At 39.5% G+C, this 20,687-nt stretch overlaps 1 protein-coding gene across 1 annotated transcript in view; it reads right to left on the bottom strand.

Annotated features, from left to right (window-relative positions):
• Nucleotides 1–1,832: 1,832 nt before the first annotated feature.
• The window catches only part of SMIM13 (small integral membrane protein 13), a 31,925-nt gene continuing 13,070 nt past the window's right edge, over nucleotides 1,833–20,687 (bottom strand). Inside the window, exon 2 of the mRNA XM_006769730.2 lies at nucleotides 1,833–4,650. Within this exon, the coding sequence (XP_006769793.1) occupies nucleotides 4,463–4,650 (188 nt within the window). The 3' untranslated portion in view covers nucleotides 1,833–4,462. The remainder of the gene's footprint in view (nucleotides 4,651–20,687) is intronic.

The raw sequence follows: 20,687 nt of genomic DNA on the forward strand, positions 1-20,687 counted from the left end.
GAATGTCTCCTTTAAGAAACCACAGGAGCAGTATTTGGTGAGTGGTTATGCATAGAACTGACTTGGAGGGTAATATTCAACAATGGCCATAAAACAGGAAGCACATGTACATTAACACATGGAAAATGTAACTTTTATTAAGAAAAAATGTTACTCTTTATGCTGTAAGTTAAAAGCTGTAAGATACTTTAGAAGCAGACAATACAAGGTGCTTTCATTGTAGGCCCCATAACAAAATACTATTCCATTAGCTGCTTGAGTCTATAATATTTTAGTACTGTTCATTGGCTTTTTAAAAAATATATTTTTATTGATTTCAGAGAGAAAGGAAGAGGGAGAGATAGGAACATCAACGATGAGAATCATTGATCGGCTGTCTCCTGTGCGCCCCACACTGAGGATCGAGCCCATAATCCAGGCATATGCCCTGACCAGGAATGGAACCATGACCTTCTGGTTTATAGGTCAATGCTCAACCACTAAGCCACACCAACCAGGCTTCATTGGCTTTTTAAGTGAACTTCAAATATAAAAGTTTACAGTGAAAATCTAAAGTTACATTGGTTACATGATGTTACATTAAAACATAACTTCAGAAAAACTGACTTCAAAAAATACTGTATCACTGACTTAAAATAATTTTTTAAATGTTACTTTTAAAAGTAAAAATGCACTACTTTCAAATCACTTAACCTGTTTTGCTTTAAAATGCCGTATTTGTGAAAACATTATTTAATATATTCTCAACTTTCAACAAAGTAACAGTTTGAAGCTGTTTTAAAACCCAGTAATATCTAAAGAAATGGGCTGGCGCACCTGTGAATTGGCTATCCTCCAAATTACATATTTATGTTTCCACCATGAAAACAACACTATAAAATCCACTGAATGAATTCTATTTTTAACTGGACATAAATATTAAAAACCTCACTTAACAGTGCTACACAAATATTTAGTGTTTTTTGGCATTTAAGTCAGAGTAATGCTACCAATATATTTGATACCTGAAATTTTCACAAGAGTTTCAGAGGCAGAGAGAAAGACTTGGGAAGGTAATGGAAACAACTGACCAGTCCCCAATTTTGGAATTACTCCTCAAAAGATGGTATACCTGATCAACAACATTGTTAATGAGTATTTAGACACAACTAACACTTGACCACATTTTTAATGCTTAGAACTTCTGAACTTTAAAATTAACCACAGGCCAGTCTATCTTCTACTGAGAAACTGAAAATGCCCTTATGAAGTTCCGCTAAGTTCAGCTACAAAAGCTCTAAAACGGGCAAAAAAACAAACACTATATAACACAAATAATTCTGCTAACAACTATTTCTCTTTCCTCTTTCAGTGGCCTTAGAAATATGTACTGAAGTGAGAATACTGGGAGCAGAGGAGTACAGAGGAGAAAAAGGCTTTAAACGAAGGAATTAGTTTGGAGGATTCTCATATTGGCATCAGGGATTTTACTGTCTTGAGAGATAAAACATGGTAGGGTATGAGCGGTTAGTATGCTTTTGACTATATTTCCCCAAAAAATAAAGCAGAACATTTCTTACAATAATTTTTAAAAAGACATTTTTGAAGCATAAATATTAATACCAACATATATACCTTTACATAGATTAATTTGTGGATGACACTTGTAGGTTTTGGGGGATTACATCGGCCATCAGTTTTTAATACTGATATAGTATGGAAGCTCGGCCAGCTACTTAAAAGTTGTCAGCAATTATTCTTTAAACCTAAGATATCTATATATATAAAAGCCTAAGCGACCAACCGGACAACTGGCTGGCAGCTATGATGCGCACTGACCACCAGGGGGCAGACACTCAACGCAGGAGCTGCCCTCTGGTGGTCAGTGCGCACCCACAATGGGAGCACCGCTCAGCTGATAAATGGGCGCCAGCCGCCGGGCTCACAGCTGTTGAGTGCAGCTGTGGTGGCGTGAGCCTCTCCTGTGGACACTCCCCCTGCATGCCCAAGTGTGGCCACAGTGGTGGGCTCAGCAGGGCCAGGATGAGCCGGAGCGGCGCAGCGCCCAGCCCGGGCTTAGGCTCCTCCCCTGCCGCCTGCCGCTTCTCACACTACTTCGTGCTGTGCAGGATCGATACAGACAGCAAGCTGGAGCCTGACGAGCTGGCAGGTGAGGCAGGGCTGAGGCGGCGCAGAAGTCCACTGATCCTGCAGGCCAGGCCGAGGGACCCCACCAGTGCACAAATCCATGCACTGAGCCTCTAGTCCACTATAAAGCAGAATCCACAGTTCAAAATACTAGACTATGAAAGATCTAATTGAATCCTCCCAGTACCAAGAAGATTTTTAGGCGTTTTTTTCCCCCCTGATTATCATTTTAATGCAATATTTAGCTAGTAGGAAGCACTAAAATTAATGCATGAAACTTGTGTCATTGTTTTTAATCTCTACATAAAAATAGAAAATGACATCCAATAAGGAAATGAAAATAGAAAGATTATGCCCCACTCTCAGCTGCTACAATCTTTCCCTTTCCATATATACAAAAGGCTACAATGACAACAGAAGTGTGCACCAGGAATATCACTTGGGTCAAAGCAAGTAAACTGTTAATTAACAAAACTGTCAGCATGAAGTATGAGGTACCAAACATAATTACACACCATCATAAAATAGTGGTGACTAGTTCTTTAGAAATGAAGGTTAAACATATAAAAATAACTTGAATTAGTAAAATAAGTTGGCTTTACAATTCACTCTTGTACAAAGCAGGTAATAGTAAACAGAAATGTTCTTTAATCCATATCTCTTCCCCAGTAAACCCTCAGTCCAAAGTTCAATGAGGACAAACATGCAGACCTGGCAAGTCAGTTTATAGTGAAGCAGGCATTTCCACCCACTCTCCACTTTCTCTCAATCCTGTCTCTGGGATCTTGCCACTCAATTGCTATTTGTGAAGAAGAGTTTTCTCCACAACACATGCCTTGAGCATGAAGTCCTTCCATACAAAGGGAGTGACTAATCCTACCTCCCTAAAGTTGAAGACAGTTTTCAGATTCCAAAGCTACTCAAGTCTTGAATAGGTTGCCAAAAAAATGTCTCATAGAGGATAACTATTTTAACATTATAAGAGTTAGAATTAAGTTAGTAATTAACTGCTATCCTAGAAAAAAATAAATGTACAAACTATTTCTTATTTAAGCTAAGATACCATCACTTGTCAGATGCACCATATTTATCACTAAGGAAAAAACACAGGCCATCAAATTATGACACAATGCTTTCGTATCACGTAGAATGTTTATTTTATATTTACTGAAACAGAACTTTTTGAATTAAACAGACTTTTATCACAGTCTTGTGCATATGTAAGTGTTATGAATAAACTGGTTAAGTTATACTATAACTTCATACTCTTGAGTGCAACTTTTCTGAATCACTTCTTACATCAGTCACTGAAACCTGCCTTCTCCTCACAACGGCCCCCTTGGCGTCTTCAAAAGCATTTCTGGAAAGGAGGCTCTACCACTGTCTTCTGCTTAATGACAGCAGGAAGCTTTGGACAAACATGTTTGACACCTTAACGACAAAGGTCCTGCCTGACAGGAATCGATCGAACCAGCCTCTCGCTGCTTTGAGTTGTGTTTCATTAATTCCAAGATTTTGGCAATTTCTCCCACCTTCACTGCAGCACTCAGCGTGTGACAGGCAATCCTTCTGCATGTGTCTCAGTGACAGAATGTCGTACAACTTTACTTGTGGGTGTCTTCCCTTCTTAGGGGCTATAAAGCATTTTGCTGTTGCTTTACAAGAAAATATGGAATTGCAGTCATTCCTCTAGCGATGGATATTTGCTTTGCTACTATCAAATGTATGCCCCACTGCTCTGCTTCCATGCTTGCCTGCATACACAACGTCATTTCAGTGCTGAATCATAGTGAAATCTTTTAGAAGACATTTTTAAGTGCCAATTAAATCTGACACATTTGATGGCAATGACACAGTGATGACACTATGACAACCTGTGAACTCACACACACACACACACACACACACACACACACACACACACACAGGCTAGGATAATTACATCAACTATTGCCTGGTTGACAGGAATAGTGAGATGTAGCCCAAGTTCAGAAAAGTTAAAATGTGGCGGGGGGAGTACATTATAGAACTAATAAAATACAGTGTTCAAGCCTGTAATATTTAACAGATTCACAATAGTGCAAAAACAATAAGCCCAAGAGCCAAGGAATAAGTATATAAGTAAAAGCTAGTAAAGCAAAAGATTATCTTCAACATAAAATTTGTAATGGTCCAATTTGGTTTAAATTCCCTTTATGTTCATATGGCTTACATGTAAATCTTTTTTTGAATTGGACTTGAAGTCCAAGTACAAATGCTCTTCAATATTTTAGCAACTGCAAAGACCGAGGATCGCTGCCTTTCATCAGCCACTCCCACAGGATGACGGTGGGGGTCAGTGGCCTTCCTCAGCAGGCACCCTCCTGTGGCGAGCAGATCTGATCCTGTGTGGAGATGAGGAAGTGTCCTCTTCAGTTTCAGACCCTGAAGGTTCATGATCTCCCTCCTGGGATCCTGTGTCTCCCACCAGTTCCCGCAGAAACTTGAATTTCGATAGAAAAAGATGCCACACAAAATACCAACCTAAAGAGAGACAAAAACATTAAGAATAATTATTATATGTTATTAATTGACAACATTCCAGTTAATTGTGGGGAGTATATTACAAAACATTATTATACATAAAAGTGATTACAAATACACATTTATAAAACAAGTATTTTCTAAGCATTTACTATGGACAAGGCATACAGATAAACTCTGAGTTTATAAAGGATGGCAGAAACAGTTTCTACCTTAATAGAATTTAGAATCCAAGCTTAGTCCATCTACATTAAAATTATAATGAGCTTTGATACCTAAGTAAAAGTGTTTATTATATTAAAATAAAATATTTAAGAGCATTTTTCTTGGGAAGAAATAATACACTTTGTTATTCACTTGGAAATTCATACCTCCATACTAATATTAACTAAAAGCAAATTTTCTTCAATGAGAATACAAAAGAAACAGCCTTGGCGAGTGTGGCTCAGTTGGAGTATCGTCCCATATACCAAAAAGATTCGGGTTCAATTCCCAGGCAGGGCATGTACAGGAGGAAACCGATTGGTATTTCTTTCTCATGACAACAAAGGACTTAGATTACAGTGGTTCTCAACCTTCTGGCCCTTTAAATACAGTTCATGTTGTCACCCAATCATAAAATTATTTTCGTTGCTTCCTACATGTAATGTTGCTAATGTTATGAATCATAATGTAAATATCTGATATGCAGGATGGTCTTAGGCAACCCCTGTGAAAGGGTTGTTCAACCACCAAAGGGGTCGCGACCCACAGGTTGAGAACTGCTGACTTAGGCTATCACATGGACTTAGTTGACAAAGCAGCAGCATATTTGAGAGCACTGACTCCAATTTTGAAGTAAATTCTATTGTGGGTAAAATGCTATCAAACAGCATCACACTTTAGAGAAATCGTATACGAGAAGAAGAGTCAACTGATGTGGCAAACTCCATTGTTATTTGAGGAAATTGCCACAGCCACCCCAACCTTCAACAACCTCTGCTGTGATCAGTTAGCAGCTATCAACCTCAAGGAAAGACCTTCCACCAGTAAAAGATTATGACTTGATGAAGGCTCAAATGATGATTAGCATTTCTTAGCAATAAAGTATTTTACAGTTAAGGTATGTACACTGTTTTATTAGATACGAGAGCCCCGGTGCATGAAATTCATGCACGGGGGATGAAACAGGGGGTCCTCTCAGACCAGCCTGCACCCTCTCCAATCTGGGACCCCTCAGGGGATGTCCTACTGCCAGCAGTCGGACTTCCTCTCACAATCTGGGACCACTGGCTCCTGACCGCTCACTTGCCTGCCTGCCTGATCACCCCTAACTGCCCCCCAAATGGCCTGGTCACCCCTAACTGCCCCCGCTTGCCAGCCTGGTCACCCCCATCTGCCCCCCCACAGGCCTGGTTGCCCCTAATTCCCCCTCCTGCCACCCTGGTTGCCCCTCACTGCCAGCCTGGTTGCCCCACACAGCCTGCTGCTCAGTCATTTGGTCGTCCCTCATTAAGCCCCCTGCCAGCCTGGCCGCCCCACGCAGCCTGTTCATTCGTCCATTCGGTTGTTTCAGTTGCGACGGTCACTTAGGCTTTTATATATATAGTAATGCTATTGCACACATAATAGACTACAGTATACTGTAACTAACTTCCATATGCACTGGAAAACCAAAAATCTGTGTCACTCGCTTTAATACACTATTCACTTTACTGTGGTGGTCTGGAACCAAACCCACAATATCTGATGTATGCCTATAAATGGAACAAAGATGTTTTCTTTTGTGTCTGGCTTCTTTCACTCAGATCATCAAGGTTCTTCATCCATGTTATTGCTTGCATTGCTTCATTCGTTTTTATTGCTGAATATTATTCCATTGTATGGATAAATCACTGTTTTTTAATCCATTCACCAATTAGTGAACATAAGGCTAATGTCTAGTTTTTGGCTATTATAAAAAACAAAGTTTCCAACTTTTGGCTGTAATGACAATTTGTGTACAAGTTTTCACATGGACATATTTTCATTTCTTTTAGGTATATATCTATGAGAACTGCTGGGTCATATGGTAACTTTATGCTTAACAACTTGTGAAACTGTTTTTCAAAACAGCTGCATCATTTTACATTCCCACTAGCAAAATGTAAAATTCCAATTTCTCTACATCCTCACCAAGACTTTTATTGTCCACCCTTTTTTTTTATCATAGCCATCCTAATGGGTGTGAATTGTTTATCCTTGTGGCTTTTATTTGCATTTCCTTAATGACTAGGGATTTGAACATTTTTTCATGTGTTTATTGTTTATTTTCTTAGAGAAATGTCTCTTTAATTCCTTTGCCCATTTTTTTTAAATTGGGTTGTTTTTCTTTTATAATTAAGTTGTAATAGTTCTTTATACATTCTTGACACTAGAACCTTAACAAATGTATGATTTTGCAAATATTTTCTGTCATTCTGTGGGTTATCTTTTCATTGTCTTGATAATGTCCTTGGAACTACAAAAGATTTTAATTATCATAAAGCATAATTTATCATTTCTTCTTTGATGAAATATAATTTATCTATTTTTTCTTTGGTTGCTTGTGCCATATGTAGGAAACCACTGACTAAACTTAGATCATGAATACCTATGTATTCTTCTAATAGTTTCAGCTCTTACATTTAGGTCTCTGATCTATTTTAGTTAACGCTGTGAGAGAGAGTTCCAAATTCATTATTTTGCATGTGGATATTGCTGGGGCTGACCGGCAGACCCTGAACGATGGATGAATGGTTATTCTAATATACGTTTCTGTGAAAGAGAGGGCTAAGGCACTACTTGGCTATCGCCTCCAAGTAGCCCTGTTCGCCTGTCTTCTTTAGCTTTTATTGTCATAACAGCTTGAACTAAAATTAATCTTTAGATATAATTAGCAAGGTAAACATCCTTGAGAAAGTATATGCTTTTACAAGGTCGGGTCTTTAAAGACTAAACATTGAAATCCTAGCAAAACACCACAGGGAGGGAAGGGGGGTCAGACTTGTTCGGAAAAGTCAAGGTAGGGGCTGCTGCCTTCGGCAAGGTCCTCTCAAAGGCCCCGACCTTTCGGAGAATCCTCCCCACAGACATTCCACCCAAGTCCGGTGCTTCCCCACAGACATCAAGTTGTTCCCAAACAATTTGCTGAAAACACCGTTCTTCCTCCCAACCCCATTAAATTCTCTTAGAAACTTTGTCAAAAAATAAATGACCATAAATGTTATAGTTTATTTCTGGACTCTCAATTCTACTTCATTGATCTGTATGTCTATCCTTATTGCCAGTACCACACCATCTTGATTACAGAAGCTTTGTGTTAAGTTTTGAAATCAAGTATAAGCCCACTAACTTTGTCTTTTACTACACTATTTTGACTAATCTGAGTCCCTTGCATTTCAATGTGAATTTTAGAATTATGTTGTCAATTTCTGCAAAAAAAAATAATAATAAAGCAGCAAGAATTCTGAAGGGAACTGCACTGAATCTGTAGATCAATGTGGGGATCTATACTTTTTTAAAAAATACTTCTCTGTACTTACCAAATTTTTCCACAATGGACACATGTGGTTTTGATAATCAGGAAAATCAGGAGAAAAATCAGAAATTGATAACTAAATAATACTCTGTAGACTTATGTTTTAAATAGCCCAATGCCACTAAGTGGCTTAAATTAATAAAGCCAATTAATGTCAACATATACTAAGGAAAACCCTTATTAACTCTTAGGTTAGTTTTGAGAACCCAATCTAAAAGTTAAAAGAACTCATTTGCCCAAGGTGTTGTGCTACACAGAGATCATGAAAGTGAATTTCCCATGAAGGAAATTATAGTCTAGCTCAAAGATGAGAGTCTTAACCTCATAAAGATGAAAGACTGTAAAAGTGGCTACAAGGCATAAAATGACCACAAAGAAAAGTAAAGGAGGTTACTAAAGGTCTTTTGACTAAAAAGAAACTATGGTGAAGGGCTGTCGCCACTGGAGTTCCCACCATAAAATACCGTAGTGCCCTTGGGATGATTATGAGAAAGCAAAGTCTCCCAGCATGGAAATCTATAAAAACAAGGAACTGATGATAGCTGTAGGAGTCAGTTTAGGGAGATATAAGAGCACTCAATTAGATCACAAACTCTCTTTCCCAATTTTAATAAAACAACAACCCCCCCAATTTTTTTAATCACTGTAACAACAAAACAATATAAGAGATTCGATCGTAAAGTCAAAATTGAGAACATGATGGCCAATGAGAGAAACTCCAGTGTGGAGCAGCACGTTAAGAATCCTACCTCCACACTTACCACTGCCCTCCACACCAGCTACATCACTCGACTCCACGTCTCTTTCATTTTTACCCCCAAATATGGGGCTAAACAACCCTGAAAAGTATGCTTATTTTCCCCTATTCTCCTGGGGTATAAGGTGTGCAAGGGTAGGGTGGAGAGGGAGTATGTGGATGGTGACACTGTTTCCCACAAAAAAAAAAAAATCATGATAGAGAATTCCCCTAATATACATATGGAGTTCATCTGCAGGGCAGCCACAAAGAATAAATACCCACTGTGCTTGGTTTTTACAATGGCTATTCTAATGATAGGCTGGGAAGGCAACGTTCAGGGATAAATTGTAGTGTTGATAAGAACTGCTGTAGTGTTCACTACATTAAGGGAAGTTCAACAAGTTGTCCTCTAAGTAAAATGACTAAGTTCTTACATAGCTGTAATTTGGGGGAGAGAGGTGGGAGGAAGATGTGGGAGAGGGGGATTTCCATATCACAGTATCTATAATTAGTAAAATCTAATGCTTCTACAACAGATTCTTTATCAGTATTAAGAGTCTGAACTAGGGACAATACTAAAAATGCCAGGCAGCCCTAGCCAGTTTGGCTCAGTGGATGGAGTGTCGGCCTGTGGACTGAAGGGTCCCGGGTTCGATTCCAGTCAGGGGCATGTACCTTGGTTGCGGGCACAACCCCCAATGAGGGGTGTGCAGGAGGCAGCTGATCAATGATTTTCTCTCATAGTTAATGTTTCTATCTCTCTCTCTCCCTCTCCCTTTCTCCCTAAAAGTCAATAAAAAATATATATTAGGCATGAGTGGGGGTAGGTATAGGGGGGTAATGTGGGGATAAGGATACATATGTAATAACTTAATAAAGAAATATATATGAAATCCCAACAATCCTCTTCCAAAAATGCCAGGCAGTTTGAATGGAAGAACTACACACTACATATGTACAGGGTGGGGCAAAAGTAGGTTTACAGTTGTGAGTATGTAAAACTATTTATTCTTATATTTTATTTATTAATTCTTGTATTATTTTCCATATGAACAACTGTAAACCTACTTTTGCCCCACCCTGTATTTTGGAAAAAGTACCTTTTCTAAAACTCCAGTGGGTATATACCAGGAAAAGCATGACTTAGAAAAAAAACAAAGGATATAGTACAGCACCAGATAAAACTGCTAATAAAAGATTCACTGGCTATTTTAATTAGACATGGAAATATAATAATAGCTAACTTTGGGACAGGTACTGTGAGGAAATGCTTTGTACATACTATTTAATGACCAAATTGTAATTTAACTAACATCCCTTCACATACGCCTGGTATGTCACATTCCCTGTGGCTAGTAAGTAGGGCCTTGACTTATTCATCTACAGTATTTTATTGTTCTGATCTTATGATAAACACAAAGCAGAAAATTGCAAACATAGTCCATCTCCTGTTACTTTAATAAAACAGCTTTTAGTTCTAGTAACAGAAACCCTGACTTAACCAAAAAAGGGAAAACTGCTATAGCTTACAGAAGTGTCTCATAGAACACATGGAAGGAAGCACTCGTACTAGGCTATTCTGAACTGACACCATTCTCTCAGCATTGTGTGTTTTCTACAAGCTTGCTTCATTTTCTACTGGGCTTCTCTTGCACATGGCTGCTTTTTCCAAGGTCTATGTGACTTTTCAGTTCATATCCTCAAAAAAGCAACCTGGAATCTCTGTCCCAACTTGGGTCAGGTGTAAGCCCCAAGACCAATGTGCACTACCTGGGTTAGGTATTGTGAACATGGCTGTAGGGCCTACCCTTAAAAGTTCAAGTGATTTTAGAGATTGGAGGGGAGTGGGTAAAATACCCTAGAGAAAAAACTCCAGTAAAATGTCTCCTCTATTTTTATGAGGTAACAGGCTCCTGGAGGATGTTCTCCACTGAGGGACTCACGCCCCAAATCCCTGAGCTGGCAGGCAATTCTTTTAATGGATAAGGTGTAACCCAAACCTTCAATTTTCTTGGGATCTGCCTCAATTCCTTTAAAATCTCAACACATATGTGACCTTTGATGAATATTCACACAGCAAGAGGTCCTCAACCTCTGTAGCAGAAGAACTACTTAGGGTAGCGATGGAGATGGCATCAGATGAGAGTCATATATCTCTTTTAGAGAAAAGGGCACATGTAAATGCAAGGGAAGTTCAAAAGCATTTAATATCCAGCGAAATTACCCCAGTTGGAGATAATGTGGTCACCACATTACAGCCATTCACAAGAAGAATCACTCAGACTGGGTACTCATCTTATTCTACTACGGAGCTTCGAAAAATTGCAGATTCCCAAAAACTTCTCCCTGAATTCCCAAATTAATCTCCAGAAATTGTGTTTACTCATTTTTTTAGTTCCCTAGATGATTCTGATGCACACACAAGTTTGGAAAAGACAAATGGAGTTAAGAAGAAACATGAGTACTGTTGCAGATCAATTACGAAGATTGGCCAAGGAAAAGGACGAACGGATTAGCAATGGAGCACCAGTGGGGAAGAGATGAAACAACAACTGACCAGATCACCTATTTGAGAAGATCCTACTTCAGAAAGGCAGGAAAAGCCACCTTAGTATTAGTAATTGGACAGAGTATATAAAGGGGAGCTATAAAGACACTGCCCAGATATTGCTGATGGGTGGGGCAAAGTTGCAAGGAGACAATGGATGTGTGATGAATGATGCAATGGATGGTCAGAAGTTGGACATAAAGAATATCTTTGTTCCACCCTAGTTTTGCTCAGTGGATAGAGCATCGGCCTGCGGACTAAAGGGTCCTCAGTTCAATTCCAGTCAAGGGCACATGCCCAGCTGCAGGCTCAATCCCCAGTAGAGGGCTTGCAGAGGCAGCCGATCAATGATTCTCTCTCATCATTGATGTTTCTATCTCTCTCTCCCTTCCTCTCTGAAATCAATGAAAATATTTTTTTTTAAATATCTTTGTTCCAAGTAAAATTGTATTGTCTGGTTAAACAGAATGGTTTATTATAACATTTATGTAGTCAGAGTTCATTCTTTTGTATACTATGAATATAAGAGAAAACATGTGGAAAGATACATAATATAAAATGAAGCATCACATTCTATCTACATGTTATTGGTTGTAAGAGATCATCAAATAAGGAGAGAGGAATATGTAGTGGAGTGTGTGTTGGGAGGAAGAGAGGTACCACAGACCCAAGGGATAGAATCACCAGTTCACTCTGACTTTACCATAAGAATAGACCCATGGTCAGCAAACCACAGTTCGCGAGCCACGTGCGGTTCTTTGGCCCTTTGAGTGTGGTTCTTCCACAAAATACCACGTGCGGGTGCGCACGTACAGTGCGATTGAAACTTCGTGGCCCATGCACAGAAGTAGGTTTTCGGCCTGGGCGAGTTTATTTTGAAGAAGTGGCATTAGAAGTGGGGGGTGTCGGCGGTCAGGCCACGGGAGACGGGGTGCAGGCGGGCCGCGGGATACGCAGCACGGGGGAGGCGCGCACGATTCAGGCACAAGTTGAGTGAGCCAGTCAGTCAGCAGTCTCATGTGCAGTGGTTAGTGCTAGTTGCATCCGCAAATCGCGGGCAGGTGACAAAAGATAGACAAAACAAGTATACAAGACGAGTGTGGATGGGAGAGTTGGAAGGGTTCGACCTCAGCGAACGTACCTCAATCAGATTGAGGACGTTTTTAGCAAAGGCCAGCTTAGGAGTACCCTAATTAAGTTAATAACAATGTACCTACCTATATTGTTTAAGTTTAAAAAATTTGGCTCTCAAAAGAAATTTCAATCATTGTACTGTTGATATTTGGCTCTGTTGACTAATGAGTTTGCTGCCCACTGGAATAGGCCAACCTAACTTGGACTCTGGGCTTTAATGACTAACTTTTCCCAAGTGTGTATATGTGTCTTTAGGGGGCAGCAGGATAGGAGAAATAATACCACTAAATAAAACTCAGGCTACCTCTTACTAAAAGGGACCTGCCTGCAGTACCCTACATGCCTATAGCAGAGAGAACCTCTTTTCCAAGTACTAGGAGCCCAGCACACGATTTTGAATCGCACAGCGCCGCCCACCCTCAAGTCGCGGGTCCAGCCCTGCCTCGCTAGCCGGGCCGCTGCCAGTCCGGCCCTGCCTCCCTCTCCAGCCCTTGAAGCAGCCACAGCCGCTGCTGATCAGGCCCTCCCCAGCACAGGCGCACAGAGGCCCCTGCCACCTCGTCCCCGAAGCTGCGCACAACTTCCTCCTGCCTGGTCGACCCGTTATGGTGTCCTGGTTAATTAGCATATTTCTCTACTTAATATATAGATGGCTCATAAAATTCCTCCCACCAAAACCTAATATGCAGACCAGAAACTCCTTACTTGTCCTTATTCTATGAGGCATGTGCCTTATAGCTTGTCTTGGGATTTAGTATGAAAACATGGGAAGAGAGAGAAAAAAAAGAAGTGTGGAGGTCTGGGGAAGGACTGTCCAGAATTAATCAGAAATTTATACTTCGTCCAATTATTTAGACTGTTAAAACAAGTATTGCAGTTTTTTATAGTTTAAATTAAGGCAAGTCTGTGCCTTGCTCCAGGATGAAAGGATTAGCAATGGAGCACCAGTGGGGAAGAGATGAAACAAGTGACCAGATCACCTAATAAGCTCATACCAAATAAGCACTGTATATCAGAAAAACTGGCTTGTAACAGAGGGTATGTATTCTGGGATAAGCAAAGGAGCATTCACTTGTGTATGCCAAGAGTTGTCTCAAAAAAATGAACTACACTATACATTGTTTTTCTATGCAAGATAAATGGGCTGGCAGCAGGAGGATAGTAATGAACTTGAGTGATGATTCCTCACCAGCAACACACCACAAACATAGAGGAATAGTTCTAACAGAGTTCACAGTTCGCAAAGTGCTCTTACATTCAACATTCCATTTAAGCCTCTGAATTAACTGGACTCAGAATCATCCCCAATTTCTAGATAAAATAAAGGCTCAAAAGTGACTCATAACCACTGAAGAAGGCCAGCCAGGCAAAACTAAGCAATGAATTTAAAAATTGTATCAGATTTCTCAGATTTTCATGGTGAAAGTAAGGTAATTAGGGAATGAGAATTTGATTTCATTACTCAGGATTTTTTTAAGTCAAAAGCCTAGAGACAGAATAATCACAAATTCTTATCTTTGTGGAATCATCCCAATGGAGTTTTACATAATCCCACCTTCATGATGGTATCTAAATTGTTAACTAGCTGGCACTCTATCAATCTCAATTTGTATAAAGCTCTTTCCACTTTCAGTCCTATTACCTTATTTTCATTTTACTCTAAAGGCAGCTAAGGCTCACTTCTAAGACAATATAAGCTAAGTAAAAATAGAGCCATGCTCTTCCAATTCCTACCACAACACTTCCTCTATTGCTCCCTCTACTGTCTGTTCTTAATGACACACTGGGCAACACCAGAAGATAAGCCACTAGAGATACCATTACTGAATCAACACAATGTGGAACCATAATGCCTCCATATCCAAAACTCTTTTATCCAAAACCTCTAAGACATTTTTAAAGTTGCCTTTTAAAACCTCTCCTCTTATCAATTTTCTTCTCCCTTTGGGGGTTACAACACTCCCATGGGTCCAAATATTACCTCTATTACAAATAAAAATCAAATTGTTCATCCATACCTTATAGCTTCTTCTTTTGATTTTATATTTAGGTACTAGGGACTGTATCCTCTCCCCATCTCTCTAGTGGGCACATTGCCCCTCCCCCTCAGTGTTACAGATTCCACCTTAATAAAACATCACCCATCTGTTTCCTTCTGTATGTTCCTAGTGCCATTCTCTACCCTAGATCAAATCCTTATTATCTGTCAACTAGATTATCACCATAACCACTTATATCTTAGAAGCATGTTGGAACCACACTGCTTGGCCATGAATCCTAACTCAACAACTTACTTGCAATTTGGGAAGGTTAACATCTATATGTCTCAGTTTCTTCTTCTATCAAACAGAGATAACAGTACCTACTCTCAAAGAGTCAATATGGTAACAAAAATTATACATGTAACACGCTAAAAAGAATGCCTGGCACATAGTAAACACTCATCAAATGTTAGTCACAGTTACTATCTCCTCGGCTCCAGACATGAGGCTACTAATGCTGTTATTGAAAACTAGAGGCCCCTCTGGCTCCAAGAGCACACTTACTTTCCCTTTCTATCAAAGACTGAAGATTGCTTTCCTAATGTCTGTGGAGCAGACTGGGCAGGGCAAAGTGGGGCAGACCAGACCTAAGCAAGCGGAGCAGAGCAGAGCTGTCTAGCCAGAGAGGGACCTCACTCCAGGGTCACCTCACAGCTATGCTGTTCCACAGCCATGATGTCCTCACAACCATGCTGAATCACAATTGAGCTATTTACAATGAATAATAAAGTTTTCTTCTTACACCATACCCAAAATTGGGGATTCCTATTGGCACTGAATTGGTGCTAAGGACCATCTGTTGATGACCCTTTCTTTCAAAACTGTACTGGAGGTGCAATGAGGCAAAAATTAAAAGACATACAAATTAAAAACAATAGGTTTAAAAATCTTCATTTACAGTTCACATGACTCTGGGTTAAAAATCCTGTAGATTTTACAAAAAATAAAGGAATTCTCTCTGCTTCCTCTCCCCTCCCCAAATCTTACAGAACAGTGAAATTCGGCAAGATTGCAGGATATAAAGGCAATATGCAAATACATGAATGCATGACAATGATTTGAATGAATTTAGCAGTTTTGCAGAATATACAAAATATATTTTTGTATACAAAAATCATTTGTTTCTACATATTATCAGCAAGCATTAAAAGAATATCATTTACAATAGCATCAAAAATATGAAACCTTTACAGTTAAATTAGACGAAATTAGTCAAGAACTAGACTACATATCAAAATATGCAAAATATTGCTAAGATAAACTATTAAAGTCCTTTAAGAAATGAAGATATAATATGGTCATAGTCCTCAACATTAAATGTCAATTCTCTCCAACTTGACCTATAGAGTCAATATATCAATTTTGACAAGCTGATTCTGATGCTTATAAGGAAATGCAAAGAAACTAAAATAGCCCAAATATTTTGAAATTAATAACACTATATACTCTATACAGTTGACATAAAGATAGACATATACAGGTCAATGGAACAGAATAGTCCAGAAATAAACCTATACATATAGAGTGAGTTGATTTGCAACAACTGCCTTTTCAATAAAAACAGTTGGATGAAATTATGTAAAAAATAAGAACCCCAATCCTTAACTCAAACCATACACAAAAATGATCTCAAAGTAGGTCGCAGACCTATAGGTAAAACCTAAAATATAAAACTCCTTGAAAAAAAATTGTAGGAGAAAAATCTTTGTGACCTTCAGGTAAGTAATTATTTCTTAGATAGGACTCAAAAACCATTAAATACAAAACAAAAAAAATTAATAAGTGAGACTTACAAAACTGGGAAAACATACAAATGAAATTGCTTATTTCAGAGAGTGCTAAGAGCTCTGAAAACTAAGGTTAAATGCGATAGAGTGACTGGCTGGACTACTTATGTGGTCAGTTGATGTGAAAACCTGAACGATGAGAGGAACTGGCCATGTGAAGAGCCAATGGAGGACCCAGGAAAGTACCAGGTCGGCCTGTTGGTGGGCTGCTGAGAGTAGAGGGGAGAAAAAAGAAAAGATGCATGGGGCAGAGGGCTACATCACACAGATCCTTGAAGGCCATAGTAAAAAATTTAAGCTGTACTGTATTTAGAGGGAAATGAGAAACCATCGGAGAATAGATTTTAAGCAAGGAGTTGAGGCAGGACAGTAAGAAGCTAAGAATATTCCTTGGCAAATGGAATGGGAAAACTGAGACAGAGTTAAATGGCTAAGCAGTTTACAGCCATCTAGTAAATCAAAAATCCTATCTTCCATAACCAAGGACACTTAAGAGTAAACGATTTACACTTCTCTGCAACCAGAGGGTAAAATAGCTTAAATCCCCCTATTCAGAGAGATACATAGTAGAAATCCAATAATACCATTTGCCAACCACGCCCAAGGACAGATAAAGAAATAAATCTCATTTGGTACATCAGCATAAAGCTGATGAATATTCTATTCAGATCCTCCCCTAAGACCTCCCCTGAACCCCCAGCCTTTAAAACCCTCAAGACAAAGGACCCAGAATGCTTCCCAAGAGCACAAAAGTACTTCCCCTTCCCCCTCTTCTTCACTTTAGGCACAAATCTCCTAAACTCTCAGGGACCCCATGAGACTTGCAACCAAGGGAGCAATGGGCAGCAGCTCCTCAAGGCCCCCTTTTCTCTGACTTTCCACTGCGTTGACAGCAGTCCCACCTTTGCTCACTTTTTTCCCATAACGTTTCTAGAGAGCCAAAGCAGTCCCACCTAGTCTCTCCCATTGCTTCTTGAGTCCTTAGCCTTCCCTTGTTTCACAGTCCCCAGCCTTAATAAATGTACTCTCAAAATTACCTGGGTTCCTGTTGTGAAATCTTTCCTCCACAAAGTCAAGAACCCACACACTTCAGGCCGGCCCAAGGTAGACAGGCTCCGGGACCAGGCCCTGTCCATTAACAGAGGGATATTTTTAAGAGTGGTAACTGATCCATCAAAGCAAAAGAAAGAAAACTCTGGATGGCAGGAAAGGGGAAGACTAATTGGAGCCAAAATTCTATAAGGACCAGGAAAAAAGTCTTGACATGGGAAGAAAAAAAGGAGGAGTTCAAAGCCCACTTACAGAACTGTCTTGTAGGCAGCCAAGTTTACAACACCCAAGAGGGAAATAAGGGGATGTCTCCCTGGAGAGATGGAATACCCAGAGAATAGACCTCCAGACACTTACAATTGGAGATTCCTCTAAAGAAGAATCCCTATCATCCTGCAGTGAGCCCAAAGCAGACACTGAGAATTTATCACCATCTTTTACTACCTTACCCTTAAACATGAACAGAAAACAGATCACTAAACATTTGCAGAAAACCTCCAGTCACAAAAAGATCCAAAGTAAACAAGCAAAAAGAAATATGTGTTAAAAACAAGCAAAAATACAAGGAAAAGAAAAACATTTATTAAAAACAACAAAACAAGTATAACTAATGTGTTTATGGAGATAAGATACTACACACATGAAGCAAGAACAGCTGCCATAAAAGGAGTAATCAGAAAACAAGAAAGCTCTAAAATTAAAAATTAGATAGCTAAAATAAAAAGTTAAGAGGTAGAAAATAAAACCCCAAACATCTTCCAAAAGAAAGGGAGAGGAAGAAGGTAAGGTAGAAAATAAAAGCTAAAAAGATAAAATTAAACAAGCAGCCCAAGAAATCCAACATCCAACCAATGGAAGTTGCAGAAAGGATGAAGAAACGAAGGGAGAAAATTATCAAAAATACAACAGAAAAATTTCCCAGAAATGCAGAATAAACCGTGAATCGAAGGAACCAGAAAAATGAAAAAACATACCAAAGCATATCATTACGATGTTTCAGAATAACAATAAGAAGAACAGAGAAAGAGAAGGTATTACATTTCTCAATATCAGACCTAGGAAGCTAGAAATCAATGGAGTAATATTTTAAAATTCTGGATGTAATTATTTGCAACATGAAATCTATTCAAATTATCAATTAAGTATAAAGGCAGAAAATAAAATAAATAGACATTTTCAGGCAGACATTAGCTCAAAAAATTATTTTCCATGAATTCTTTCTTAGAGAGCTGCTGAAAAATGTGCTCCAACAAAACAAGAGTATAAACCAGCCATGGGCAAACTACGGCCCGCGCCAGATCCGGCCCGTTTGAAATGAATAAAACTAAAAAAAAGAGAGACTGTACCCTTTTATGTAATGATGTTTACTTTGAATTTATATTAGTTCACACAAACACTCCATCCATGCTTTTGTTCCGGCCCTCCGGTCCAGTTTAAGAACCCATTGTGGCCCTCGAGTCAAAAAGTTTGCCCACCCCTGGTATAAACTGAGAAAGATGGTGACATGAGATCTGAAAGCAGTTTCCAGCAGAGAGGGTAAAGGGTAGACAGAGAATAAAAGCTGCTGAGAAGGAAGAAGGGCTTTGGGACTGGGTGGGAGTTGGAGGTAGGGACAAGGGAGGAAAGGAACAATTTCTTTGAACATACGGCAAATATTACTAATGGATGTGTGTAAGATTATGGAACATAGGGGAGGGTGACAAATAATGTGTATATACAAAACAGTAATACAAGGTAAACTAAAAATGCAATTATTAATCTCAAGAAAAATGGAGAATCACCGTGCTCTCCCTCTCTTTGCTGGAGCACACCTGGGCCTCTCCTCCCTCTTTCATCCCTCAAGGGGCGTGTCTCTCTCCTAAGCTCCAAGCGCCTGTCTACTGCCTCTGCAATCTTCTAAATAAACTTTCCCTTATAATTGGAGAGAGAGAGAGAGAGACAGAGAGAGAGAGAGAGAGAGAGGAAGAGCCATATAAGAAAGGAAGTGTAGTCAAATTATACTATTTGACCACCAGGGACAATTTACAGAGTCAAAATATAATTTTGACTATCAAGTTAGCCAAAAATTATCATTATTAATGGGATGCAGGAAAAGAAATGGGGACTTTACCATGGTTAGTAATATCTAAAACTGCAAAAATCAAGAAATAACTATGAATAAAGTATTCAGGAATATGGAAGTAATTAACTAGGGGAAACTGAAACTGAGAGTGGGAACTGCATTTTCCCTAGTACTATTGAGACAGGCCAGTAAGCCAGGACAAGCCAAATCGGAAAATGAAACAGACAGTTAAACAGCAGTTTACAGCCAAGAAGTTTGCAGCCATCTAGCAAATCATGTCTTCCCTAAACCAAGGACACTTAAGGGTAAATGATCAGCACTTCTCCCCAACCAGAGGTAAATAGCTTAAATCACCTTACTCAGGGAGACAGAGAGCAGAAATCCAATTAGTGCCATTTGTCAACCACCCCCAAAGACATGAAGTTAAGAGAATAAACCACATTTTAGTACATCAGCTTAAATCTGATGAATATTCTATTGAGAACCTCCCCTAAGTGCCCCGCCTTTAAAACCCTCCAAAACAAAGGTCCTAATGCTCTTCCGTCCAGGTGCATGCCAGCATCTTTCCCCACAGGCATGCCTTTCCTAAACTCTAAGGGACCCATGAGGCTTGCAACCAGGGCAACAATGGGCAGTGACAGTTCATCCCAGGCAAACCCCTGACACTATCTCCAAGGCCTCCTTTTCTCTCACTTCTTAGTGAGCCAAAGCACCCCAGCCTAGGCTCATTTTCCTAGTCCTCCTTGTTTCATTGTCCTTGCTTTAATAAACGTCCTCTAAAACAGCGGTTGCCAACCTATCAGACCTCACAGACCACCAATGGTCCGCAGACCACTGGTTGGTGACCACTGCTCTAAAATTCACCTGAACTCATGTGAAATTTTTCCTGCAGGAACTCAAGAACCCACACACTACCTGCTGGCCCTAGGCAGGCCCAGTTCCCCTCTCCAGTAACACTACTGACTTTTAATTTGATTTCTTTTGTTCAAACCTTTAAATATATATATATATATACCCCCATCTAATAAAAGAGAAATATGGTAATTAGCCATATGTCCGCTACTCTTACCACTGGCTAATCAGGGCGATATGCAAATTAACTGCCAGCCAAGATGGCGGCCGGCAGCCAGGCAGCTT

This window comes from Myotis davidii, unplaced genomic scaffold (genome assembly GCF_000327345.1).
Source record: "Myotis davidii unplaced genomic scaffold, ASM32734v1 scaffold62, whole genome shotgun sequence".
Taxonomy (NCBI): domain Eukaryota; kingdom Metazoa; phylum Chordata; class Mammalia; order Chiroptera; family Vespertilionidae; genus Myotis; species Myotis davidii.